Source organism: Rana temporaria, chromosome 6 (genome assembly GCF_905171775.1).
Source record: "Rana temporaria chromosome 6, aRanTem1.1, whole genome shotgun sequence".
Classification (NCBI taxonomy): domain Eukaryota; kingdom Metazoa; phylum Chordata; class Amphibia; order Anura; family Ranidae; genus Rana; species Rana temporaria.
The window spans coordinates 142333225-142358342 of record NC_053494.1 but is presented as its reverse complement, the minus strand read 5'-3'; the positions used below and the strand labels follow the sequence as shown (position 1 = coordinate 142358342).

The 25118-nt window shown below is 44.1% G+C and overlaps 1 protein-coding gene across 1 annotated transcript in view; it reads right to left on the bottom strand.

Moving 5' to 3' along the window:
• The window catches only part of SPAG16 (sperm associated antigen 16), a 1251920-nt gene that overhangs the window by 1202497 nt on the left and 24305 nt on the right, over positions 1-25118 (bottom strand). Inside the window, exon 3 of the mRNA XM_040357476.1 lies at positions 6648-6740. Coding sequence (XP_040213410.1) covers positions 6648-6740 — 93 coding nt within the window. The remainder of the gene's footprint in view (positions 1-6647; positions 6741-25118) is intronic.

The window sequence follows — 25118 nt, the reverse complement described above, 5'->3', positions numbered from 1 at the left end:
GTCGCGGGCGATGTGTGGAGTTCCAACCTGGGAAGGGTTAATGAAACCGGACAAGTATTTCCCTTTCAGGCCTGCTTATTAGGCACCTGGTCAGAGAGGCTGAGGGGAATGGCTGTTTAGCTATCAATGCTGAGAGGAGCTTGAAGCTGGAGGGACCCCTGTTGCCTCTGAGGCCCCATACACACGACCAAACATGTATGCTGAAACTGGTCCGCGGACCAGTTTCAGCATACATGTTCGGTCGTGTATAGGCGCGAGCGGGCAGAATTCCAGCAAACATTTGCCCGCCCGGCCTTTTCCCAGCGGGCAAATATTCCTGGACTTGTTTTAAAACCGTCCGCTGGAATCCTGCCCGCTCGAACATGTATGGTCGTCTGTACAGACCTACCGTACATGTCCGAGCGCCCGCCGTCCCTCGCATGCGTCGAATGACTTCGACGCATGCGTGGAAGCATTTAAAAGGCAGGCCCGCCCACGTCGCCGCGTCATCGCCGCGGCAACGGCGCGGACACGCCCCGCGTATTGTTTACGTGCGGACTTCTGTACGATGGTTAGTACAGCCATCGTACAGAAGTCCCCGGGCAGACATGTACGGTGAAACCGGTCCGACGGACAGGTTTCATCGTACATGTTTGCCCGTGTGTACCCGGCCTGACTTGAACCTGCTGGGTAAGCTTGCCTGAATTAAGACTGTACTATGTTATATGCTGTGTCTGGGATGCTTTAGCATGGTTTAAAATGGACTGTCTTATATTGCTAAGGCTCCATGTACACGGAGCGTTTTTACAACCTCTCCTGAACGTTTTAACTTGACAGATAGTAATCAATGTTTAAAACGTCTGTGTTGCCTCGTTTTGCCACGTTTAGGTTTAAGGAAAAAAAAAAAAAAAACACAGACGCCTGTAACGAAACACGACTAAACGCGAGTTACTGCGTTTAGAGGCATTTGAAACGGCAAATGCCTGTAACATCTTTAAACATCCGTCCTGAACACATTTTTTTGCGTTCCAAAAAATGCTTTTAAACTCAACTGCCTAGAAAGGACTATAAAACGACCCTGTGTACATGTACTGATAAGATAACAGAGGAGAGTTCAGGGGCAGCTGAAAAAATACCACCCAACTGCTCCCAAACGTCCGTTTACCAGCAGTGTACATGAGGCCTAAGGCCCCATGCACACGGGATGCCAGTGCAAACTCTGATGAACACACGTTTTTTAAAGGCTAAAATCGGCATTAAAAAAAACACCCGTTTTGCAGCGAACTTCGCGGCATTTTACCGTGTTTGCGTTTATAAGCGTTTAGTTAGGAAACATCATAAGACCCTCCCTAAGCTCAAAAAACAGTATTATTTAACCATTTCAGCCATTTTGTGAGACCAGAGTGAGTAGCAGCTGAGAGAGCAGCAGTGTACTTGTATTTAGCGTTTTACTTGCCACATCACCTGCCACAAGCTGCGGATTGTCCACTTGCCACAAGATGTGAATTGTCCACTTGCCACGTTACCTGGCCACGCCACCTGCCACAAGTTGTGGATTGTCCACTTGCCACGTCACGTCAACTGGCCACAAGTTGTGGATTGTCCACTTGCCACATGACCTGGGCACGTCACCTGGCCATGTCACCTGCCACAAGTTGTGGATTGTCCACTTTCCATGTCACCTGACCACAACGACTGCCACAAGTTGTGGATTGTCCACTTGCCACGTCACCTGCCACAAGTTGTGGGTTGTCCACGTCACCTGCCACAAGTTGCGGGTTGTCCACTTGCCACGTCACCTTCTCACATCACCTGGCATGTCACCTGGCCACAAGTTGTGGATTGTCCACTGACCACGTCACCTGCCACAAGTTGTGGATTGTTCACTTGCCACATCACCTGGCCACATCACTTGCCACGTCTCCTGCCACAAGTTGTGGATTGTCCACTGGCCACAAGTTGTGGATTGTCCACTGGTCACAAGTTGCGGATTGTCCACTGGCCAAGTCACCTGGCAATGTCATCTGGCCACGTCACCTGCCACAAGTTGTGGATTGTCCACTTGCCACGTCACCTGCCACAAGTTGCAGATTGTCCACAATGCAATTCAAGCAATTACAGTTTTTTTTTTATGGTTTTTCATCATTTGCCATCATTTTTAAGATTTCAAATGTAAAAAAAAAAAAAAAAGGTCACCTTTAAAAACGGCTATAAACGAAATTGCGGCAAAACGCCGGTACCGCGCTTTGCGTCTGAAACGTGGTAAAACTTTGCGTCTGAACCCATTTTTTGGCTTCTGGAAAAACGAGGTTAAAACACAACTGCCTAAACACATCAATAAAGAGACTGTGTGCATGGACACATAGGAGAACATTGAATGTGTTCAGGGGCAGTTGAAAAAGCTGTCCAACTGCCTCTGAACATGCGTTTACCAGCATTTATCAGCGTCTCGTGTGCATGGGGCCTAAGAAGAGTTGTTTTGCCGTTTTGAATTGCCTATGACGACAAAGCATGTCATTTTTTTCAGTTTTCGCTGAATAAAGCATTTTAAGTTGACAAAACCGCCTCACAACTGCCTGTTAACCCCTCGGGTGCTGACATGTGCTGTACAGTGTTATACAAAACACACTTTTAGAATTCCTATAATTTGGAACATTTTATAGTTAGTTATTTAAAAGCACAGTTACTTAAGTGAACACATGCTAAATTTATTTACTCAGAGTTATTTCTGAGTTTATGGGGCATTGAACACCATAGTATTTTATTATAATTATTCATTGTACTAGAACTTCCACTTACCAAGCCTAGTACTTTATGAACTGATTACATTATACAGGGTTCATGTATTGGTGAAAAACTTTAATATGCTTATTGTCAACTTATGAAGAATTGTGGATTATATGAATTGGTATGCAAATTGTCCTTTTTGCTATTACACAATAATGTATTTTTCCAGAAAAAAAAAAAACACACACAAATGAACCAGTTCTTGAATACCTACATATATACCAGGTTATAAATGAACATGTACCTAGACCAAGGCTTAAGCTTCTATTTGTTCAATCACTCTACAATTTAAAGGCGCAATAACTCATTTTATTTGGAATAGAGGAAAAATATTTAAACTTCCATATAACCAATAGACAGGGCTTTTTTTCAGGGGGAACTTGGGGGAACTCAGTTCCACCACCTTTGGCTCAGACCCTTTGGTGCATGCTCACCACAATCACTTGTAAACACAGAAGTCTGGTTTCTGTGTTTACAAGTGACAGCTCTGCACTCTGTGTGTAACCCCCCTGAACTCTGCATTCTGTATGTAATGCAATCCTGGTATTTAATGCCCCTTTGAGACCCTTCTAATGTTTGTGAAATCTGAACGGGTTGTGGTTGAGTTCCTGCACCTATTTTCTGAGGAAAAAAAGCTATGCCAATAGAGAAGGCTGTGTTATCAGGAGATGTGCATTATACGTTTTTCTCAATACCATAATAAAAGAAAAAAAAAAAAATACCTTGCAGAAAAAGACTGCATTTTCCCTGACATACAGATGACATATGGCACTGCTATTGTGCAGGGACCATGACATTGCATTTATAAATATGCAGCACTGCTATGTGAAATTCAGCTCATTATACACCGCATTACAATAGAAGTCATTTCTGCAGATCACTCATAGGAAGTACTCTTGGTAAAGGATCATTTACATCCCAAAATGCATAAAGCATACAATGAAAAGCACTTATAACATTTACAGCGATGTATATACAAGCAGCCATATACATAAAGTAATATATCTGAAACTTTGATGTGCAGTCTAAATGTCTGCAAGAGCTGGTATTATAGACAATATAAGACAGCAAAATTATAATAGAGGTAGTTTTCTTCTAGAATGTAAGATGCATTTGGAAAATAAACATTCTCTCTCTCGTATTCAAGCTTGTATGCCATTTTTCTCAGCTGTGGGCAGAGATAGATATATATATATATATATACACACACATATACATATACACATACTTTTTTTTTTTTTTTTTACATAAGCCAACGTTATGCAATTTTTGTACAGTATCTTATTAAGAGGAAAGTCTATTCCAGATCGAGCCTCATGACCAGTGCTCTCTGCTGACTGACCACATTCGTCATGTGATCTCTGCTGACTGACCACGATGGCAACCAAGAACAGCGTTTTCTCCAAAAGACAATGTTATGAGTAGGGATGAGCTCCGGCATGTTCGCCTGCACGGCGCTGCGCTAACCACAGGCAGGGAGACATTTCCCGATCCCTGTAGCAGAGCATCAGGAATATGTCTCCCTGCCTGTGATTAGCGCAGTGCCGTGCAGACTTCCTGGCGGGCTCTGTACGTGGACTGTGCAAACACGCCAGAGCTCATCCCTAGATATGAGAGGTTCTTTTCAGTGTATTTGAATTGAAGGCTGTAATGTAAGGTTACCAAGTTTAAAGGTGTTGGTGGGGGAGAGAATTTTTAAGCCCAATGCCTAGTACACATGATCGGTTTTCCAGGCGATAAAAAGTTCGCCGGGAAAACAGAGAACCTGCTCTGTAACTTTTTCCCCCTACACACGACCGGGTTTCCCCGACAGGAAAACTGCCATGAGAGCTTTGGTCGTGAAACCCAAGTGTGTGTATGCTCCACCGCAGTCTTTTCCCATAAGAAAAATGCCGGGAAAAAAAAAAAAAAAAAAAAAAAGGAGAGCTGGTTCTCTTTTTTTTTTCCCCTTGGCAATTTTCATGTCGAGAAAACTGCGATGGAGCATACACATGGCCGGGATTCCCGGCCAAAAGCTCTCATGGAAGTTTTCTTGACAGGAAAAACGTGTGTATGAGGCATATGACTAAGATCTCATATAAACTTTAACCGGTTCCCTCAGGCTGTAGGGCAACGTCTGGGAGGGTGGGCTTTAATGCAGAGCAGCCACATATGAGTCCATCGGGAATGGCTTTCTGTGTTGAGCGCAATGCTGTATCCTGGCCTAGGCCAACAAGGCCCAGGCCTAGGGCAGCACTTTGCAGGGGGGCAGCACGGAAAGAGACCCCGCTGGCTTGCGTTACACTGTTAGTGCAACCCAAGCTTCTTCTAATTTTGACTGTCCTATTGACCTGGACCTTCCTCACTGTGCTATATTGTTTTCTGCTGTACCATTGGCATGGTTATATCCTCTTAGTCCTCTCTGTAAAATTATCCGAAATTTGTGCTTCAAGTAGAACTATAGGCAACACTTTTTTTTTTTTCATTTTGGATGGAGTAAGGGAGGGTTATAGCCCCTGTCAATTTATTTTTTACCATCCATGTCCCATTGCAGAGATTTTCCTTCATTTCCTGCCACATAGCCAAACAGGAAGTGAGAGTAAATCTATGTAAATTAAGGGAACACAATGCCCCCCCAGGCCCTAAGAACTAGTGTCCCCACTCGAAAATTTCAGGGCGGGTCTTAGAAAGGGGTGTGGCCTTGAGAGGAAGGGGTGGGTCATATTTAAATTAGGGGGTGCATGAGTTTAGTCAGGCCTAGGGCAGCACAAAACCTAAATACACTACTGGTTGAGTGTGCTTACTGAGCACTAAGAGGACATTAACTAAAAGGTCACGGAAAGCTCCCAAGGCAGATTTGCAGCTTCCAATCATGTGACCACTCACAACTAATCACAGTGGTTACATAATCAGAATGTATTGAATCAGCTTCTTAGCAGCGGGATGGGGTTAAAATGTCAATGTAAATTCAAACATTTTCCATTTTTTTAAAATATCTGCTATGAGAAGCTTTGTTAAGGCATTTACTGTTATTCAGTGACCACAATCTGTCCCTGTCTCCCAACTGTGCAACTTGGGGCAGATCCACAGAGCGAGTACGCGGGCGTATCTGATACGCCGGCGTACTTTCAAATTACCCGCGTCGTATCTTTGGTTTGAATCCTCAAACCAAGATACGACAGCATCTGGGTTAGATCCGACAGGTGTACGTCCTCATACGCCTTCGGATCTAAGATGCAATACTTTGGTGTCCGATGGGTGGCGTTCACGTCGTTTTCCACGTCGGGTATGCAAATTAGCCATTTCCGACGATCCACGAACGTACGAGCGGCCGGCGCATTTTTTTACAGCGTCTCTAGTCGGCTTTTTCCGGCGTATAGTTAAAGCTGGTATTTCGTCGCTTATAGTTAGACCTGCCATGTTAAGTATGGCTGTCGTTCCCGCGTTTATTTTTATTTTTTTTATTTTTTTTGCGCAAGTCGTCCATGAATCGGGATGGACGTAATTCACGTCCAAGTTAAAAAAAAAATTACGTTGTTGCGACGTCATTTAGCGCAATGCACAGCGGGAAATTTAGAAACGGAGCATGTGCAGTTCATTCGGCGTGGTGACGCGCTTCATTTAAATGAAACACGCCCCCTAATCGCCGATTTGAATTCCGCCGCCAGAGATAGACTACGCCGCCGTAACTTACGACGCAAATTCTTTGGGGATTCGAACCGGCCAAAAGTTACAGTGGCGTAGCGTATCTCACATAGGCTGCGCCCATCTATTTCTATGTGGATCTGCCCCATTATATCTACTTTAAGGACCACTTAATAAATTCTCTTCAAGGACTTGAATTTTTACTGTCCCTCGCATGCAGGAACTGCTGGAAAGAGAATGAACAATGTTATACTAACCTGAAGATCTTCAGCCTGTTCTTCAATGGTCTGCACTGCTTTTACAAGGTCCTCATCTCCATCTGGTAAGCTGAAGTCATCATCAGGTGGGATCTGAAAACAAGGACAAGTGATGAAAAATCAAACTTATTCAAACAAGGCAAACCTAGTGGGTAATTTCAAAATATGTTCAGGACATTTATGCCTTGTAGATTGATTTAAGCTTTTAAAAATGTAAATTACTTAAATTAAAAAATATATTATAGTAAGACAGTTTTGAAATGTTTCAAAATGTTACAGCAATCTGAAGGTTAAATTGTGTCTTGCTGAGTAAGAATGTTCATTTTTCTACAGCCGTGACTGTGAATGTTAATCAAAAAATACAAACGGTTCAGTGAAAACCATAATTTGCGTAGGGGAATTGAAAAGACCTGACCAAAAGCAGGAATGCTGGACCTATAAATGAAACTAGGAGCTGGAGTAAAATTAATATATACTTTAACCTCTTCCCTGCTCTACTGGCATTTATATTTTACAATAGAGGCCGTTTCCAATCATTCTTTCTGCTCTCCTGTGAAAATAGGACATTATGACATCTATATATTATGTCACATAAACTTAATCAACTCACATTTACGTCAACCATAACCCACAGGTCTATTAAAATTGCCTTTTCTAAAAATGGAAAAAAATAAAATGAAGTACGGTCTATAAGAAGGGATAGCAAAACAAAGACTGTTCATACAAAGAAACTAAAAAGGGGTTAATAGTACTGTACCTATTTACCAGATAAACAGGGTTAAATAAACCCTTACCTTTGTAAATCCAAGTTAAATTAAGCGTTTTCGAAAGATCGCCTTACATTACATCTTATGCATCAAAATGTTTTTGTCTTTCTCCCGATTTTTTAAATCGGACCTCATGTCTTTCGAATGCACTGCTTTATTACACATCAGTTGCGCGCCGTGAAAGAGATAAGCTATGCAATACTAGTGAATGGAAAGTGATCATCTGTAAATTATAGTCCATCAAACCATGTCCTCCCGAGGTAAAGTATGCCCATTCTCCCCTTCTTCCCAGCACACGGGGGGGGGGGGGGGGGGGGATCCTGCTTTGAAAAAAAAGAGAGAGGCGAAGGACTAACAGGGCTGGTTGAGCGGGCTAGATCCTCTCACTCCTTTATAGGGAGTCCCTCTGCCCCGTTGGGCTTCAAAGCGGAGCAGGTAGGGCGGGCTGTGTGGGAGGACCCCCTCACACACCCACCATTGCCACCCGGGGCATGGAGAAAGGTGGCAGATTGCCTCTGGGGGAGGCCTGCCTACTCCCATCTCCTGCAGTCCGGCTCCTCTCTCGAGTACACGCACAAAATACACTTTAAAAAAGTAAAAATAAATAAGTATGCCCATTCTCCCCTTCTTCCCAGCACACAGGGGGGGGGGGGGGGGGGAGATCCTGCTTTGATAGCAGCTCTCCCTCACAGAGCTCTGAGCGGGGCACCTCTTTAGCTAATAATTCGAGATCATCAAGGCTTTTTTTTTTTACAAATCTCATCAAGGCTTGATGCGCTTTTAGATAAACAGCAATTCGCTTGGCTACGAGATAAAACTTGCTTGTCCAAATGGTATACGCATTTAGCTTTATTATAATAAGATGATCACACAAAATAATGATGTCCAAAGACAATTTAATCTTACAAATCTGTTTCTTTCACATAGAACAATTTCCCTGAAGAAGACCTTTCTGGTCGAAACGCGTAGGGATATGAAGTGAAATTTTACACAAATTCATTGATTTTATATTTTGAGTTTATGTGTATTTTTCCTATTTGTTGATGCCAGAATTACTTTTTACGACTCTTATGTATCCATGTCCACAATTTCCACGACAAGTGATAAAATTAAATATGTATTTATTGTATCAAAAAATGGTTACTCGTTTATAATACAGCTTCTCTGCTAAAAAAAAACCTTGAGGAATCTTCCATTCAAAAAGTCCATCAAACCATTGACTGTATATACACACACACACACACACACACACACACACACACAATTTGTTTTTTTAAAAGTGAATTGGACATTTTTGGTGTATGAGCACTAGATTTTGGTCACAAGTATTTTCAGCACAAAATATATGCAAACTTTTGTTGCCTTGGTGCTTATGCTGCATGCGATATTCCTGTGCATGTTTATTAGCAACAAACTAATCTAGCATACCAGAAAAACAAATGCTAAATGTTACTTATCTCAAAGTTTCCTGTTGCAGGCTTACTGCACCAATCCACTACTTCACAATTAGCCGCAGTGCTGTCAGCCTGCTATAAGAGGTCTTTTATTTGGCTATAAGGCTGCCTATCAGGTACGTACATGCCTCCTGTAGACTTGATAGGCAGCCCAATGGTTAGGTAAAAGAGGGTCAGCAGCAGGCCAACAATGCTGCTACTAAATGTGAGGCATTGGCTTAGTGTTGCAAGACTTCAATAGGAGGAATTGTTAAAGCAATTTTAACCCTCCAAAACAAAAAATGCAATATATTGAAGCTTATCAATTTTAAAATGTTGAGATTTAAAGATTCAGAATACTTTATTATTCCCAAGGGAAAATATTTGCTATTAGTTTCCTGTATTGGCTGCATTCGTTTTCTTGTTTTAGCCTTTTTTTCCCCTCTTTATTTTCACCTGGTGATTCAGCAAGTCTTATTTTTCAACTTCCTAGAACTACTTGCCTACTAGGCACTTTTACCCCCTTCCTGCCCAGGCCAATTTTCAGCTGTCAGTTTTGTCACACTTTGAATGACAATTGCGCGATCATGCAATACTGTACCCAAACACAATTTCTATAATTATTTTTTGAGACAGAGCTTTCTTTTGGTGGTATTTAATCACCACTGGGTGATTTGATTTTTTGCTAAAAAGTTTTTGTTACAAAATTTTATAAGCAAGTAATTCTCCTTCACTGATGTGCACTAATAATATACAGTACTGATGGGCACTGAAAGGCAGCACTGACTGGCATCACTGCTGGGCACTGTTGGGGCTGCACTGATAATCAGTGCCCCGATTATCTGTGCAGATCTCCTCTGTGAGGAAATGCCACTGAAGCCGTCAGTGTGAGAAAAGGAATGCCGATAACCAACATTTCCTCATTTACATGTGATCAGCTGTGATTGGACACAGCTGATCACATGGGTAAAGAGCCTTGTTTTCGACTCTTTACCGAGATTGATGATGTGCAGTGACCCAGGGACAGAGTGAACCATTGATCGCCGTGCACACCCGCAAGCATGGCTAGAGTGGGATGATCTCGGACCAAGAGAGCTGGCAGCCCACCTGTCATTTATACCTGTCAATACTGCAGACGGGAGGGGGGTTAACCGACCAAGCAACCCAGCAGAAGTGGCATAGAGGGCTGAGACAAACCATTTAACAATGACAGGGGTACTTACAATGGTCAGTTTTTTCTTACGTTCTATTTATTATGATTTTGCACAAATAAAAGTAAAATACATACAAAAAAGTGAGGCTTGAGCCTTGAAAAAAAAATGGAATGTAGCATAATAGCAAGACACAAAAGAACATACTGGAAAAACGCCTGAAGAAATCATTTATGTAAAACCTTCACCTTAAAAAGGGAAAACTGTTGCTTCAGCTGTGTTAGCTGGCGTCCAGCTTTAACCCCTTCCTTACCGGGCCATAAAAAAATATGACGCTGGCGGGAACCCTCCCTCCGGGTGGACGTCATATGATGCCCTTTCTTCCCGGCAATCTATGGCACGTGTGCGCCCGCGGCACCGCTCTTGACGTGGTGCGCGTGCCCGGCGGCAGCAATGTCCGCCAGGCACCTGCGATTGCCGGCGAGCACGGCAGGAGTGTGGATCTGTGTGTATAAACACACAGATCCACCTCCTGTCAGAGGGGAGGAGACCGATGTGTGTTCCCAGTACAGAGGAACACAGATCGATCTCCTCCCCTTGTGCGTTTCCCTCCCCCTACAGTAAGAATCACTCCCAGGGAACATATTAACCCCTTCAGTGCCCCCTGGTGTTAAATCCTTCCCTGCCAGTCACATTTACAGAGTAATCAGTGCAGTTTTATAGCACTAAATCACTGTATAAATGTGGATGGTCCCAAAAACGTGTCAAGTGTCCGATATGTCCGCCGTAAAGTCACGGTCACAAAAAATAAATAAAAAAATTACGCAGATCGCAGCTATTACTAGTAAAAAAAAAAAAATGATAATAAAAGCCATACATCTATCCCCTATTTCTTTCTCGTACATCACGGGACACAGAGCGGCATATTCATTACTATGTGGGTTATATGGAGTACCTTCAGGTGATGGACACTGGCAATCTCAAACAGGAAGTGCCCCTCCCTATATAACCCCCATAGGAGGAGTACCTCAGTTTTTTCGCCAGTGTCTTAGGTGTTGGTCTGGAATAGCTTGTCTCTACATCCTTGGGATCAAGGCAGGCTAACCGGATCTGTCCAAGGTGCCTCAGAGCCAAAGTGGACAGTACCCGGGCCCCTAGCTAGGGGGTTTTGCCCATAATGCTTCTCTTTCAGAGAGCTGGATCCTGGGCCCAGGACTTAGAACCCTTTGGGGTGCCTAAAGTCCCTGTTTGCCAGGATGCTATATGGGTCCAGGACAGTGGGTTCCTTCAAAGGACCCCAGGGCCTGAAGGTCTAGACGCCACCCACGGAGATGGGGGAAGATTGGACCACTTGCTGTGCAAGGTCCTGCGGCATGGAGCAGGTAAGAAAGGGGGGAGTCTGCGGGAACTTGGTTCGGCAGCAGGCTCTCCAGGGGGGATCTTTTGGGGGAGTTTGCCTGAGTATGCTCTTGCATTGGCAGTCTGGGGCCACTATGTCTGTGTAAGACAGGATGGTCTGTGTTTTTACTCCCCATATGTGTGATCTCCCTGGTCTATGTGTTGCAGGTTCTATCTGGCTGGGCGCTAGGTGGGGTATTAGTGTGTGCCTACTCTTTACCCTGAACTAGGGAGGTGTCTGCGCCTACCTGAAGGTTCTTACCTGGCCGGGTGCTGTGCGGATGTTTCCTCTGTGTCTTGTCTTCTCTCCTGCGTCCCTGCAGCATGCTGCTTCCACTCATGGCCCCCCCCGTGACACGGGCGGGCGCGTGCACAGCGATTTATTAAAAAAAACAAAGACGAAATTCGCGCCGTTTTTAGAGGGGGGGGCGGGACGTTGGATCTCATAAGAGGAAGGGGCGGCCCTTCCTCTGTGCTGTATTGGCTCAGTTCATTTCTGAGCTCAGGAGAGGAGGACACAGAGCGGCAGCAGTGCAAGCCTGATGCACAGTGGCACCCGGTGGCGCAAGGGAGTATTGCAGTTCTGACAAACAGAACTAGCTTTTCAATCTAGCCTAAACATTCCTTACAGCAGGTGGATTCTTGCAATTTCTCTTGTGGGGAGACAATGTGATTCCGTAGAAAAAGGGACTCAGGATCCAAAAAATCCCAAAAAATTTAAAAAAAAAAAAATTTATATATATATATATATATATATATATATATATATATATATATATATATATATATATATATATATATATACACACACACACACACACACACACACACACACACACACACACACACACACACATATATATATATATATATATATATATATATATATATATATATATATATATACATAATTGAAAAAAAAAAAAAAATAGGTAACACATATTGGTCTCCCCATTGGGTTTTTTGGGCATTAGTTGTTACTACTGTCCCCTTAAAACCGCATAGTTTTTTCTCCTACCTACATCAGTCAGTTGTTGTAAGTAGGGGTGCCTCGGTATTGTACCATGGCTTCCAAAGCATCAGGATCAGGGGAAATGGCAAGAGGTGCCAGAGGACAAAGGGGTTCCCCCTCAGATTCTGAAGGTTCGAGTCGGGATATGCCTGTACTCTCCCCACAAATTATTCCAGTAGTGGGTGCCTTGGTTGAGCCATTAGGGGGATCTGGTGTTGAGGCTAGTTCAGATCCACCCAACCCTGTGTTTGTCACAGAGGAAATGCTAGCCCTTTCCTTGGGGGGGACTAGAGAAGAGATTGGCAACTATGATAGTCAATTCCATGTCGGGCAAGAAGCGGACTAGGTCTCCATCACCGGGGGGTGTACCCCCAGATGCTGAGGTTCTCTCCCTCGGAGAATTAGAAGCTCAGGAAAATCATTCCCAGGACCATGAGGGTTCAGGGGATGAGGAGTCTACTTATGAGGAGCCAGTCTCGACCTCCCATGCAGAGAGCTTGTGGATTCAGTCATTAACAGACATGGTCCGCTTGGCATTCAAGTTGCCCTTACCGGAGCCTCAGGCTTCGGCGGTATCATCCTTAGGTTCATTGAAAGCGCCTTTGAGCAGCGCTGTTTTTCCGGTCCATCCTCTTTTAGAGGAACTGATTTTTCAGGATTGGATACAACCAGATAGGATCTTTTTACCACCTAAAAGATTTTCCACCATCTACCCTATGGAAGAAAAATTTTCCAAGAGGTGGGCTCTCCCAGCTGTGGATGCCGCCATCTCTTGTGTAAACAAATCTTTAACTTGCCCGGTGGAAAACATACAGATGTTTAAAGAACCGGTGGATAAGCGTTTTGAGACACTTTTAAAGGCATCCTTTGCTACGGCAGGTGCAGTAATACAGCCAGCAGTGGCTGCTATTGGGGTTTGTCAAGCGTTAACAGACCAGACAAAACAGATGCTTAAAGACATTCCTGCCCAACAGGCAGAAGAGTTATCGGATATTCCTAGAGCCCTGTGCTTTGCGGTGGATGCTATAAAGGACTCCATTCAGCAGGCGTCTCGTTTGTCACTATTTTTAGTACACATGAGAAGGCTCTTATGGTTAAAGAACTGGGCGGCTGAGCCCCCATGCAAAAAGCTTCTGGCAGGTTTTCCCTTCCATGGAGGTCGACTCTTCGGAGAGGATCTAGATAAATATATTCAGACTATATAGAGTGGCAAAAGTACCCTTTTACCGGTCAAAAAGAAGTTTCGGGGACCTGCGTTTAAAAGGCAGCTCTCCCCTGTTCCGGGGCCCTCCAATTCCAGGCAGTATCGACGGCCTCCTGCGAGATCAAACTTTAACAATAAGTCGCAGGGACAGGCCTCTGGGGGCAAGAAGCAGTGGTATCGTAAGCCAGCAAAGCCAGCCCATAAGTCTGCCTTATGAAGGGGCGCCCCCACCCACAAAGGTGGGGGGAAGGCTTTGTCTTTTTGCGGAGGTTTGGGAAGCCGATATCCCCGACAGATGGGTCCGGTCTTCCGTGGCCACAGGCTACAGATTAGAGTTTCTAAAGTTTCCTCCACCTCATTATCAGGAGTCAAGGGTACCGAGCGATCCAACAAAAAAGGCCTCTTTACTGGCGGCGTTGGATCATCTGCTTTGCCAGGGCGTGATAGTAGAAGTACCAGCCCAAGAGCAAGGGCTAGGGTTCTACTCCAATCTGTTTACCGTTCCAAAGCCCAATGGCGATGTCAGGCCAATTTTGGACCTAAAAGGTTTAAACGTTTACCTAAGGGTTCGTTCTTTCCGGATGGAATCTGTTTCTGGCGTCCATAGACATAAAGGATGCTTACCTTCATGTGCCAATTTTTCAGCCACATCAAAGATTTCTCCGCTTTACAGTGGCCCAGCGTCATTTCCAATTTGTGGCACTCCCTTTCGGGCTGGCTACGGCCCCCCGGGTATTCACAAAGGTCCTAGCTCCGATCCTAGCCAACCTAAGGGTCCAAGGGGTCACGGTCCTAGCCTACCTGGACAACCTCCTAGTCATAGATCACTCGTCTCCTTGCCTGGAACGAGCAGTGGCCCTCACGGTTCAGTACCTCGAGAGGTTCGGTTGGATCCTAAACCGAGAAAAATCAGCATTCCAACCCACAAGACGGTTGGAATACCTCGACATGACGTTAGACACAGAACAGCAAAGAGTGTTCCTGCCTCTAGTAAAGGTCGAGGCCATCAAAGACTTGATCCATCTGGTTCTAAGCAAAAAAGAACCAACTATTCGCCTATGTATGCGACTACTAGGCAAGCTAGTGGCCACGTTCGAGGCGGTACCTTACGCTCAAAGCCACACTCGCATCCTACAGGCAGCCATTCTGTCAGCATGGAGCAAGTGGCCACAGGCCTTGGAATTTCCTTTGCCACTCTCATCAAGAGTCCGGCAAAGTCTGTGCTGGTGGTTAAATCCTCAGAATCTACTGAAGGGAAAATCTTTCAGCCCCGTGGCCTGGAAGATAGTGACCACAGATGCCAGCCTGAGGGGCTGGGGAGCGATCTTGGATGGTTGCACTCGCCAAGGTACTTGGGCACAGGCGGAGAGGCAGTTACCCATCAATATCTTGGAGCTCAGAGCTGCTCGGCTAGCCCTCGAGGCTTGGACAGCCAAATTGCAGGGGTTCCCGGTGAGGATACAATCGGACAATGCCACAGCTGTGGCATATATAAACCACCAAGGGGGAACCAAGAGTCAGGCAGCTCAGAGAGAGGTGAGCTTGATTTTCCAGTGGGCAGAAGCTCATGTACCCTGCATATCGGCAATATTCATTCCCAGGGTGGACAACCTGCAGGCAGACTTCTTGAGTCGTCAGACTCTGTCGCCAGAGGAATGGTCTCTGCATTTTTCAGATAATCTGCCAGAGGTGGGGAATGCCGGACGTGGATATCATGGCATCGAGATTCAACAAGAAGCTAGACAGGTTCATGTCCCGGACACGGGACCCTATGGCCTGCGGAGCCGATGCGTTGGTTTGCCCTTGGCATCAGTTCAAACTTCTTTATGCCTTTCCCCCGCTACAGTTGCTACCCCGCCTGTTACGCAGGATCAGGGTGGAGCACAAACCAGTCATCCTGGTAGCTCCAGCATGGCCCAGAAGGGCATGGTACTCACTAATCCTAAAGATGTCAGTGGGAGATCCTTGGACGCTTCCTCTACGGCCAGACCTACTCTCGCAAGGCCCGATCCTCCACCCTGCATTACGGCATCTAAATTTGACGGCCTGGCGGCTGAATCCCTGATTCTCAGGGGTAGAGGGCTGTCTAAGCAGGTAATCTCTACCCTGATCAGGGCTAGAAAGCCGGTTTCCAGGGTGATTTATTACAGGGTCTGGAAGGCCTACGTAGGCTGGTGTGAGTCCAAGAAATGGCTTTCCCGCAAGTATACCATTGATCGAGTGTTAAGTTTTCTCCAGCTAGGAGTGGATAAAGGCCTGGCATTAAGCACAATCAAAGGACAGATTTCAGCTTTGTCAGTGTGGTTTCAGAGGCCGCTGGCCACCCACTCGCTGGTTAAGACCTTCATTCAGGGGGTCTTACGTATTAATCCTCCGGTGAAGTCGCCACTTTGTCCGTGGGACTTGAATCTTGTTCTGTCAACTCTACAGAAACAACCTTTTGAGCCGTTGGCTGAAGTTCCTTTGGTTTTACTAACAAGGAAGTTGGTATTTCTGGTCGCCATAGTTTCCGCCATAAGAGTGTCAGAATTGGCAGCCTTATCTTGTAAGGAGCCATATCTTATTCTGCATAAGGACAGGGTGGTTCTCCGTCCTCATCCTTCCTTTTTACCAAAGGTTATATCCAGTTTTCACCTGAATCAGGACTTGGTATTACCATCCTTTTTTCCGAAGCCCACTTCCAGAAAGGAAGGGTTGCTGCATACCTTGGATATTGTCAGGGCCATGAAGGCCTATCTTAAAGCTACAGAGAAGATTCGGAAAACAGATGTGTTGTTCATTTTGCCAGATGGGCCCAAGAAAGGGCAGGCAGCTGCAAAATCCACCATCTCGAGATGGATTAAACAGTTAATTACTCAGGCCTACGGCTTGAAGAGGTTGCCTCCTCCTTTGTCAGTAAAGGCTCATTCTACCAGGGCCATGGGCGCCTCCTGGGCAGCACACCATCAGATCTCTATGGCTCAAGTATGCAAAGCGGCAACCTGGTCTTCTGTCCACACGTTTACTAAATTTTACCAGTTGGACGTAAGAAGGAATACAGATACAGCCTTTGGGCAGGCAGTGCTGCAGGCTGCGATTTAAGACCCTCAGAATCGGGGGCACCCTTGAGTTAAAATTTAAATTCAAATTTAATTTTTTCTCGACTAAGTTGGATTTATTATTATTTGAGAGTATCTCTGAATTAAATCCTTGTGTCTTGGGAAGATTTCTCCCTCCCCTCAGTAAAGCATTGCTTTGGGACATCCCACACAGTAATGAATATGCCGCTCTGTGTCCCGTGATGTACGAGAAAGAAAAAGGGATTTTTAATACAGCTTACCTGTAAAATCCTTTTCTTGGAGTACATCACGGGACACAGAGCTCCCACCCCTCTTATGGGAAACATTTTGGGAGGCATACTGCTTGCTACAAAACTGAGGTACTCCTCCTATGGGAGGGGGTTATATAGGGAGGGGCACTTCCTGTTTGAGATTGCCAGTGTCCATCACCTGAAGGTACTCCATATAACCCACATAGTAATGAATATGCCGCTCTGTGTCCCGTGATGTACTCCAAGAAAAGGATTTTACAGGTAAGCTGTATTAAAAATCCCTTTTTTGTAGACGCTATAAACTTGTGTGCAAACCAATTAATATACGAATATATGCTTATTGCGATTTTTTTTAACAAAAATATGTAGAAGAATACGTATTGGTCTAAACTGGGGAAAAAAATTGTTTAAAAAAAAATTGATAGTTATTAAATAAAAAAAATAAGAAATATGGTGTTTTTAAAAAAATGTGTCGCTCTTTTGTGTATAGCGCAACAAATAAAAACCGCAGAGATGATCAAATACCACCAAACCAAAGCTCTATTTGTGGGGGGGGGGGGGGATTAATTTGGGTACAGTGCTGTGTGACCGCGCAATTGTCATTAAAAAGTGAAACAGCGCTGAAAACTAAAAATTGGTCTGGGCAGGAAGGGGGTGAAAATGCCCTGTATGGAAGTGGTTAAATTGGTTAGTCAAGTCTAAATCTGCATCAAACACTACTTTTTTCCCAGACTGACAATGCTGCTGTCAAAGTGTTTTTTTTTTTTAGTTTTTTTTTTTTTTTTAGGGGGGGGTAATTATGGCTTTATGGTTTGGGTCTCTTGGTAAAATAACAGTTTTGTTTGTTGCTCGACTCCAAAGGGGGCACAGGAAGGGACATCAGCTTAGTTTTAAATAGAAAGAATACCAAGGAAACCAGAAAACTGATGCCATTTCACCTGTGCCAATTGTTTTTTCTGTATGCATCCTCCAGATAAAAATCTAATGTACCATCCCATTTTTCCTTTACAAGAAATAAAGCTTGTACAGGACACAGTGAAGCAGGGTATTATGTCTGACAATTCTCTGCTTCTCTGTATCCCTCAGACCAACTAGCCATTATCAAGGTCACAAATTAGAAAATAATAAAAAAATAAAAAAAATCTAACTGCACATAAGCCGATATTAACTGGCAATTTCCATTCTGAATGGAATTTTCATTTAAATTCCTAATCACAATTATTAAAAATGAGACATACTGAATTTTACATATGACCTTGCGAGTTCTCTACGAAAGGATAGCTTGTGTAAATTATATGGATTAAGATTCATTTTACTGGAGCATGGCTGTAGTTCTTACAAACAAGTTAATTAGGTTTACTGTTCTACCAATAAACATTGATGAGTATTTCAAGAGGCTCAATCAACATAATGCTTCTTATCTATTTCCTGTGTGGTAAGCCTCCCACAGCACACACAAATACATGCGACGGCTGTCTATATTCACAGATCGCACATCACGTTCCTTTCCACAGTAAATACAAAGAAAAGTTTCCATCCAGTCCTGCCCTGAATGGGGTCCCCTCTTGGTTTGAGAAATACTTTGTTGTAAAAATAGATATATGTGAAGAGGGGAAATCTATACTTATAAACAGAAATGTGGTGGCATTTCATAGAGTTTCCTGTAACATTTACCATTAATTGGCCACAATGAATGGAAAATCATCATCAGGAGTCACATACAGTGGCTGCACACTCTACTACTGTACTAAGGTGGCTGTCCATGGTGCTGAAAAATATAGAATGCATCAGACTTAAAGCGGGAGTTCACCCATAAAAAATGTTTTACCCTTAGATTCATGCATTTTGTCTAGGGGAATCGGCTAGTTGTTTTAAAATCGAAGCTGTACTTACCGTTGTAGAGAGCGATCTTCTCCGCCGCTTCCGGGTATGGGTCTTCAGGACTGGGCATTCCTATTTAGATTGACCGTCTTCCGACAGGCTTCCGACGGTCGCATCCATCGCGTCACGAGTAGCCGAAAGTCGGTGCGGCTCTATACTGCGCCTGCGCACCAACGTTCGGCTACTTTCGGAAAATCGTGACGCGATGTATGCGACCGTCGGAAGCCTGTCGGAAGACTGTCAATCAAAATAGGAATGCCCAGTCCCGCAGCCCATACCCGGAAGCGGCGGAGAAGATCGCTCTCTACAACGGTAAGTACAGCTTCGATTTTAAAACTAGCCGATTCCCCTAGACAAAATGAGCATTAAACTAAGGGTAAAAAATGTTATTTCCGGGTGAACCTCCACTTTAAAAGGAGAAGTCCAGCCTGTGCTTTTTAGGCTGGGCTTCTCCTCTGGGTCACAGGAGTGCAATTCGTTTTGCACTTTTGTGACCCGTTTTCAGCGGAGATCGGTCTAAAGTCCGCTCTCCGCTGACGTCACTGCCATCAGTCGGGGAAGCGCATCATCACAAATTCTCAAGTAGGGATCCGCCAGCTGCCCTGATTGATGGCAGTCTCAGTGAGACACAGACAGCCTCTGCCTGCCCCTCCACTGCTCAGCTTTCCAATGAGCATGGAGAAGCAGAGAGGAAAGCCGCTGACTGACAGTCAGCGGCTTTCCTCTCTATTCAGGATCTATGAAAAACGAGCCAGCGGCGATGATTGGTGGCTCGGTTGTCAGTGCATACTTCTCCTTTAAAGTGGTTCTAAAAGTTTGATTTTTTTTCCCCCCCCCACTTTAAAATAATAAACACGGAAACAAATTATTAGAACGGCCGAGAGCAATGTATAGAATGTTTTGTTCTTTGTATTTTATAAGTTGTATTATTTAGCAGTTTGTGCCGTCTGTATTTGTTAGCCAGGGAATGCCCAAAGGCTATGTTCTGTACTTCTACAAATCATCTTCAATAAAAATAAAAAACACATCATATGGGCCTGCTCTGTGCAATCGTTTTGAACAGAGCTGCCCCAATCCTTCTCTTCTCAGGTCCCCTGCTGGCACTTCTGGCCCATTCTCCTTGCCCCCATAGCAAGCTGCATTTATTTTTTCTTGCAGAAGGACTGCCCTTCATTTTCTTTATCAACATTATTGCTATCACAACATCACTTGTAATAGAAAAAAGAATGACAGGTCCTTTTTATAGAGAGATTTGGGGTCCATCAGATCCCAGCTCTATCCTTTGATCAGATGCTTTAGAGGCCAAAAGGAGAGCTCTGGGCTTTGATAGACCCCAAATCTCCCCAAGAAAAAAGATGGCAATAGAAAAATCGATCAAATTTTTTTTTAAATTAACTACTTCCGGACCACCCACCGCACAAATATTGCGGCAAGGCGGCCCGGCTGCGCGAAACAACGTACCTGTACATTGTTTGGACTGCCTGGTCTGGGGCATGCGCACGCCGCCGGCTACCCGCTTCCATTGTGATTGGACACAGTGGGAGCCAAATCGGAGTGTCTGGCGATGGCTGCTTACCACCCGTGATCGTTTGTGGGAATGACAGAATGGCTGTCTGCCTATGTAAACAAGGCAGACCCTCATTCTGTCACAGAGGAAGAGAGAGATCTGCAATTCCTACTAATCAGCAACACACACAGGTCTCTCTTCATCTAGTGTCAGGATCCTCCCACACAGTTAGAAAGCACACATAGGGCTTGATTTACTAAAACTGGAGAGTGCAAAATCTGGTGCAGCTGTGCATGGTAGCCAATCAACTTCTAACTTCAGATTGTTCAATTAAGTTTTGACAAATGAACCTGGAAGCCGATTGGTTTCTATGCAGAGCTGCACCAGATTTTGCGCTCTCCAGTTTTAGCAAATCAACCCGACAGGAAACAAATTTAGCCCTTTGATTGCCCCAGATGTTAATCCCTTCTCTGCCAGTGTCATCTTTACAGTGTCAGTGAAATTCTTTTAGCACTGATCACTGTATTGGTGACAAAAAGTGTCACTCAGTGTCCAATTTGTCTGCCGCAATCCCGCTAAAAATTGCCGATCACTACTATTACTAATACAAAAAAAAAAAAAAAGTCCCTAAATCTATTGCATAGTTAGTAGACGTAATAACTTTTGCGCAAACCAATCAATATACGCCAATTGGGATTTTATTTACCAAAAATATGTAGTAGAATACAAATTGGCCTAAATTGATTAAGCAATTTGATTTTTTTTTTATTGCATATTTTTTTATAGCCGAAACGTAAAAAATGTTTTTATTTTTTAAATTGTTGCTCTTTTTTTGGTATATAGCCCAATAAATAAAAACTGCAGAGAAAAAAAAAAGAAAGAAAAAAGAAAGAAAAGAAAAAAAAAAAAAAAGAAAAAGAAAAAAGAACCAACCTTGCACATTACCCAAATAATATTTATTAAAATAAAAAAAGAAGGAAGCATACTCACAAACAAGTGGACTGTAAAAGCATATCAGATTCTACAATGGACAAAAAGCAACCAGGTCACCAGGACTGTGTCCAACACTCCGGAGGACCGTCTAGCCATCTGGAAGGTCCTCTGGTGTGTTGGACACAGTCCTGGTGACCTGGTTGCTTTTTGTCCATTGTGGACTCTGATATGCTTTTACAATCCACTTGTTTGTGAGTATGTTTCCTTTTTGATTTTTATAAAATTATACTTGTGTATAAGAATGGTTTAGGGGCGTGGCCTAGCACCGGACCGAGATGGCTGCTTGATTCCCCAGCTCTGGCACAAAGGAGCAGTTAAATTGAGCCACAAGCCGAATCGAGCCTAAAAACTGCATGGGAAAGGGGGATCGTACCTCCTCAACGCCTCGGGAGTCAATGGAGACAGGTCAGGCATCTTCTCCCCACATCCCTGAGATGTTCCGCGCAGGCACTAGGCCTCAAAGCCGCGGCCTCGCCTAAGCCTCTCATGCCGCCCGGCGGCTCCAGCACCATCGCGGATGCCGCGAATAGCGCGATTGCCTCACAAACAATGCAGGCACCCCCACAACTCATCCCAGGATCCCCACTAAGCAACCAGACACCCCAACTCAGCATTCAGGTGCCCCAAACAAGCACTCAGGCACCCACACTAGGTCCCCAGATGCCTGCACCACAAATGGCACAGATCCTCAGCCTTGCAGATCTACAGGCTAATCTGCAAGCTGTAGCCCTGGACATAAAAACATCCCTGTCTGCAGCCATCAATGAAATCCGAGCGGACATACAGGGCATTGCAGTTAGGACTGGGATAATTGAACAGGCTTCAGCACGCCATGCGGATGCTATACAGCAGGTGCAGAAGAACGCTGACATGCACCTCACTCACATAATCGAGATACACCGCCATTTAGAAGATCTCGACAATAGGGGGCGGAGACACAACATTAGAATTAGGGGAGTACCTGAAATGCCTGACCAAATACCTGTAGAACGCACTGCTGAAGCCATATTCAATGACATCTTGGAAAGACCCGCCGATACCCCGATTGAATTTGAGAGAGTCCATAGAGCCCTCAGGCCCAGAGGGAGAGAAAATGACCCCCCCAGAGACATAATCTGCTGTCTAGTAAACTTCCCACTGAAAGAAGCCATTTTGAGGAAAGCGAGAGAGAAAAATAGAGTCATCTTCAACGGCACTGAAATAAAGCTATACCAAGATCTCTCAAATATTACTTTACAGCAACGCAGAGCACTGCGACCAATCACGGAACAGCTGAGATCGAGGGGAATACCATACAGGTGGAAATTCCCGTTCTGCCTCTCGGCCACTTTCAGGGGCCACACAGCATTGCTCCGTACACCCGAAGACCTCCGTCCTTTCTGCGAGTCCATGAACATCCCTAGGACCGAGGTTCCAGAATGGTACAACTCATTTATGCTTAATGAGCCATGGGTATCGATCCACAACAATCAAACTCCCAGAGCGCAAAGAAAGGGAGATCGACGTCGCAGATCACCGTCACCCCGCAACAACAGGAGAGGAGAGGCCCGAGGAAATCCAGGACTCTCCCCACCCAGGCGCAGAGATCGCCTAGAATACCAGGACCGCATGGACACTTGAATCTGCTTATACACTTCACTGAATGACTGCCTAAGGTCTGCAAAAACAAAAACCTCTTTTTTTTTTTTTTTTTCCCCACTCATATCCACACATTTGTTATGCATCAGTCCCCATCTAAATATAATTTTACCACTTCAAAAAGTGGGCACTGTTGAGTATAGGTCCAACAAAATGTCTCCCTTTTTTTTTTGCAACCTTCTCCTTGTTTTTTTCATTTTATTTTATACAACTAGATATCACAATCTGGGCAGGATGTGCGGTGGTATCCATCCTCAAGGTTATCTGACCAGCTGTCGAACAACCGAACAGACTTCTATCATAAAGGTTTGACTATTTCAATAGCCATGAACTCGAAGCCTGTAAGTACCACTTCCATTCTCCCAATGTTCAAAGATCAGAATGACACCCATTATAACTCTCCCTAATCTGCCCACACCTCTTCCCGGTCAGATTACCATACAGGGGTTGATGGCCTACATGATGAACATGCATAACTACTGTTTGCCTATATGCCTATTACACTATCCTAGGGTGGCTCACAGCCCCTGTGGACTGGTCTGAACTATTCTTGACGCACATAAGAAGAGAAACGGGTCACAAAATGTTTTAGTGTAATATGACATATCGTTTTTTTTTTTTTTTTTTTTTTTTTTTTTTTTTGAGCTAATCGGACCTACAACACTATAATCGGAAACCAAACCCACGTAGTTCCCTGATAATATACTCAGAAGTGTTGGTAAAGGGAAAAAGCTATTCATTTTACACTGCTTTCTTATGTTATTTTGTTTATATAAGTTACATGTGTCTGTGCAGAAATGTTCTTGCAGCATGAATAGATGGGACATGGCGGTGATCAATCTCCACCTAGAACAATTTCATGACCCATACGCTCACTTCTCCGGTCAACACCGGTGAGGAAATGGCAAACATAAGGGCTGACTCTCTTTCCTTCACAAGAAGTGCATGGTGCACTCATTGAACAAACCATAGGGCCCCTTGATCACGACGATGCCCTATACACATGCTAAGAGAACTTGAAGAACCCTCAGAGGGAAGGGGGAAGAAGGAAAAGGGAAGAAAGAAATAGGAATTGTTATACGTTATAAGGTTTATATGTTATAGAGGTTATAGTTTATCATACACTTTGCAGATATTAGGGTGTTACATTAATTCAATCAGCTACATAGAAAATGCCCTGAATATATTTGTTTGACAATCTCCTTATAGAAATACAATGCAACACCACCCTCTAGTGGTTAAAAGTTAAAATAGTGTCAGTGAATTCTCTCACGGCTCATTTGTGGTATCCTGCAGGACTTAAATTACCAGAAGCTTCACTAAGCTTCCAAATATATTATAATACTCATAATTCTGGCATCCACAAAATTGAAATATAGGACTCGAGGCTTCTATTGTACTCCCACCCACGTCCAAGTTAGTAAACGAACTCCCATGCTCACCAGTCCATAAGCACCCTTGTGACATCAGGTTTTTATCTTAAGTAACAACTGCTCCAGAGTGCTAGACTCATAGAGAGTTAGAAAAGAGAAGGAAGTAGGGAGAGCGAGAAAAAAGAAAGTCAGGCTTACTCGTAGAACTCATTCCTCTCTTCCGTCTAGCTATTTAATAATATAAATTAGAATTAGGCATACATATCGGATCCGACTATAGCCACGAACCCAAACAAAGGGCAAGAGTGTATTTGCCCTTTGAACCATCCGGTATTTTATATATTAGGGTAGGCCAGGAGGTCTAAGCCTACTCCCGGAACTCCCCCCCTCATACCCCCTCCCTCATCCTTTTCCCTTTCCTTTATTTATTTTTTTTATTTTTATTTTTTTTCCTACCACATCTCCCCACTACTTATTCATCAAATTTCACACACTTCAGCTCATTGACAAAACAGTGGGAAACTTTACTCCCACATCTTAGTAAACCAGCTTTCACTTTACTACAGACAGGTAATCAGGAGAAAATAATACCTAAACTACAGGATGCCTTCCAACACCCAACAGACTGTACCACTATCTATTAAACTACTCTCTGTAAATGCCAAAGGACTCAATATACCTGAAAAAAGAACCAAATTCCTTAATGAGTTCCACAAACATAAAGCAAACATCATATGTATACAAGAGACTCACTTCAAATCCGATAAAGTCCCGAAATTCCAGGACAGGAGGTATCCAATAGCC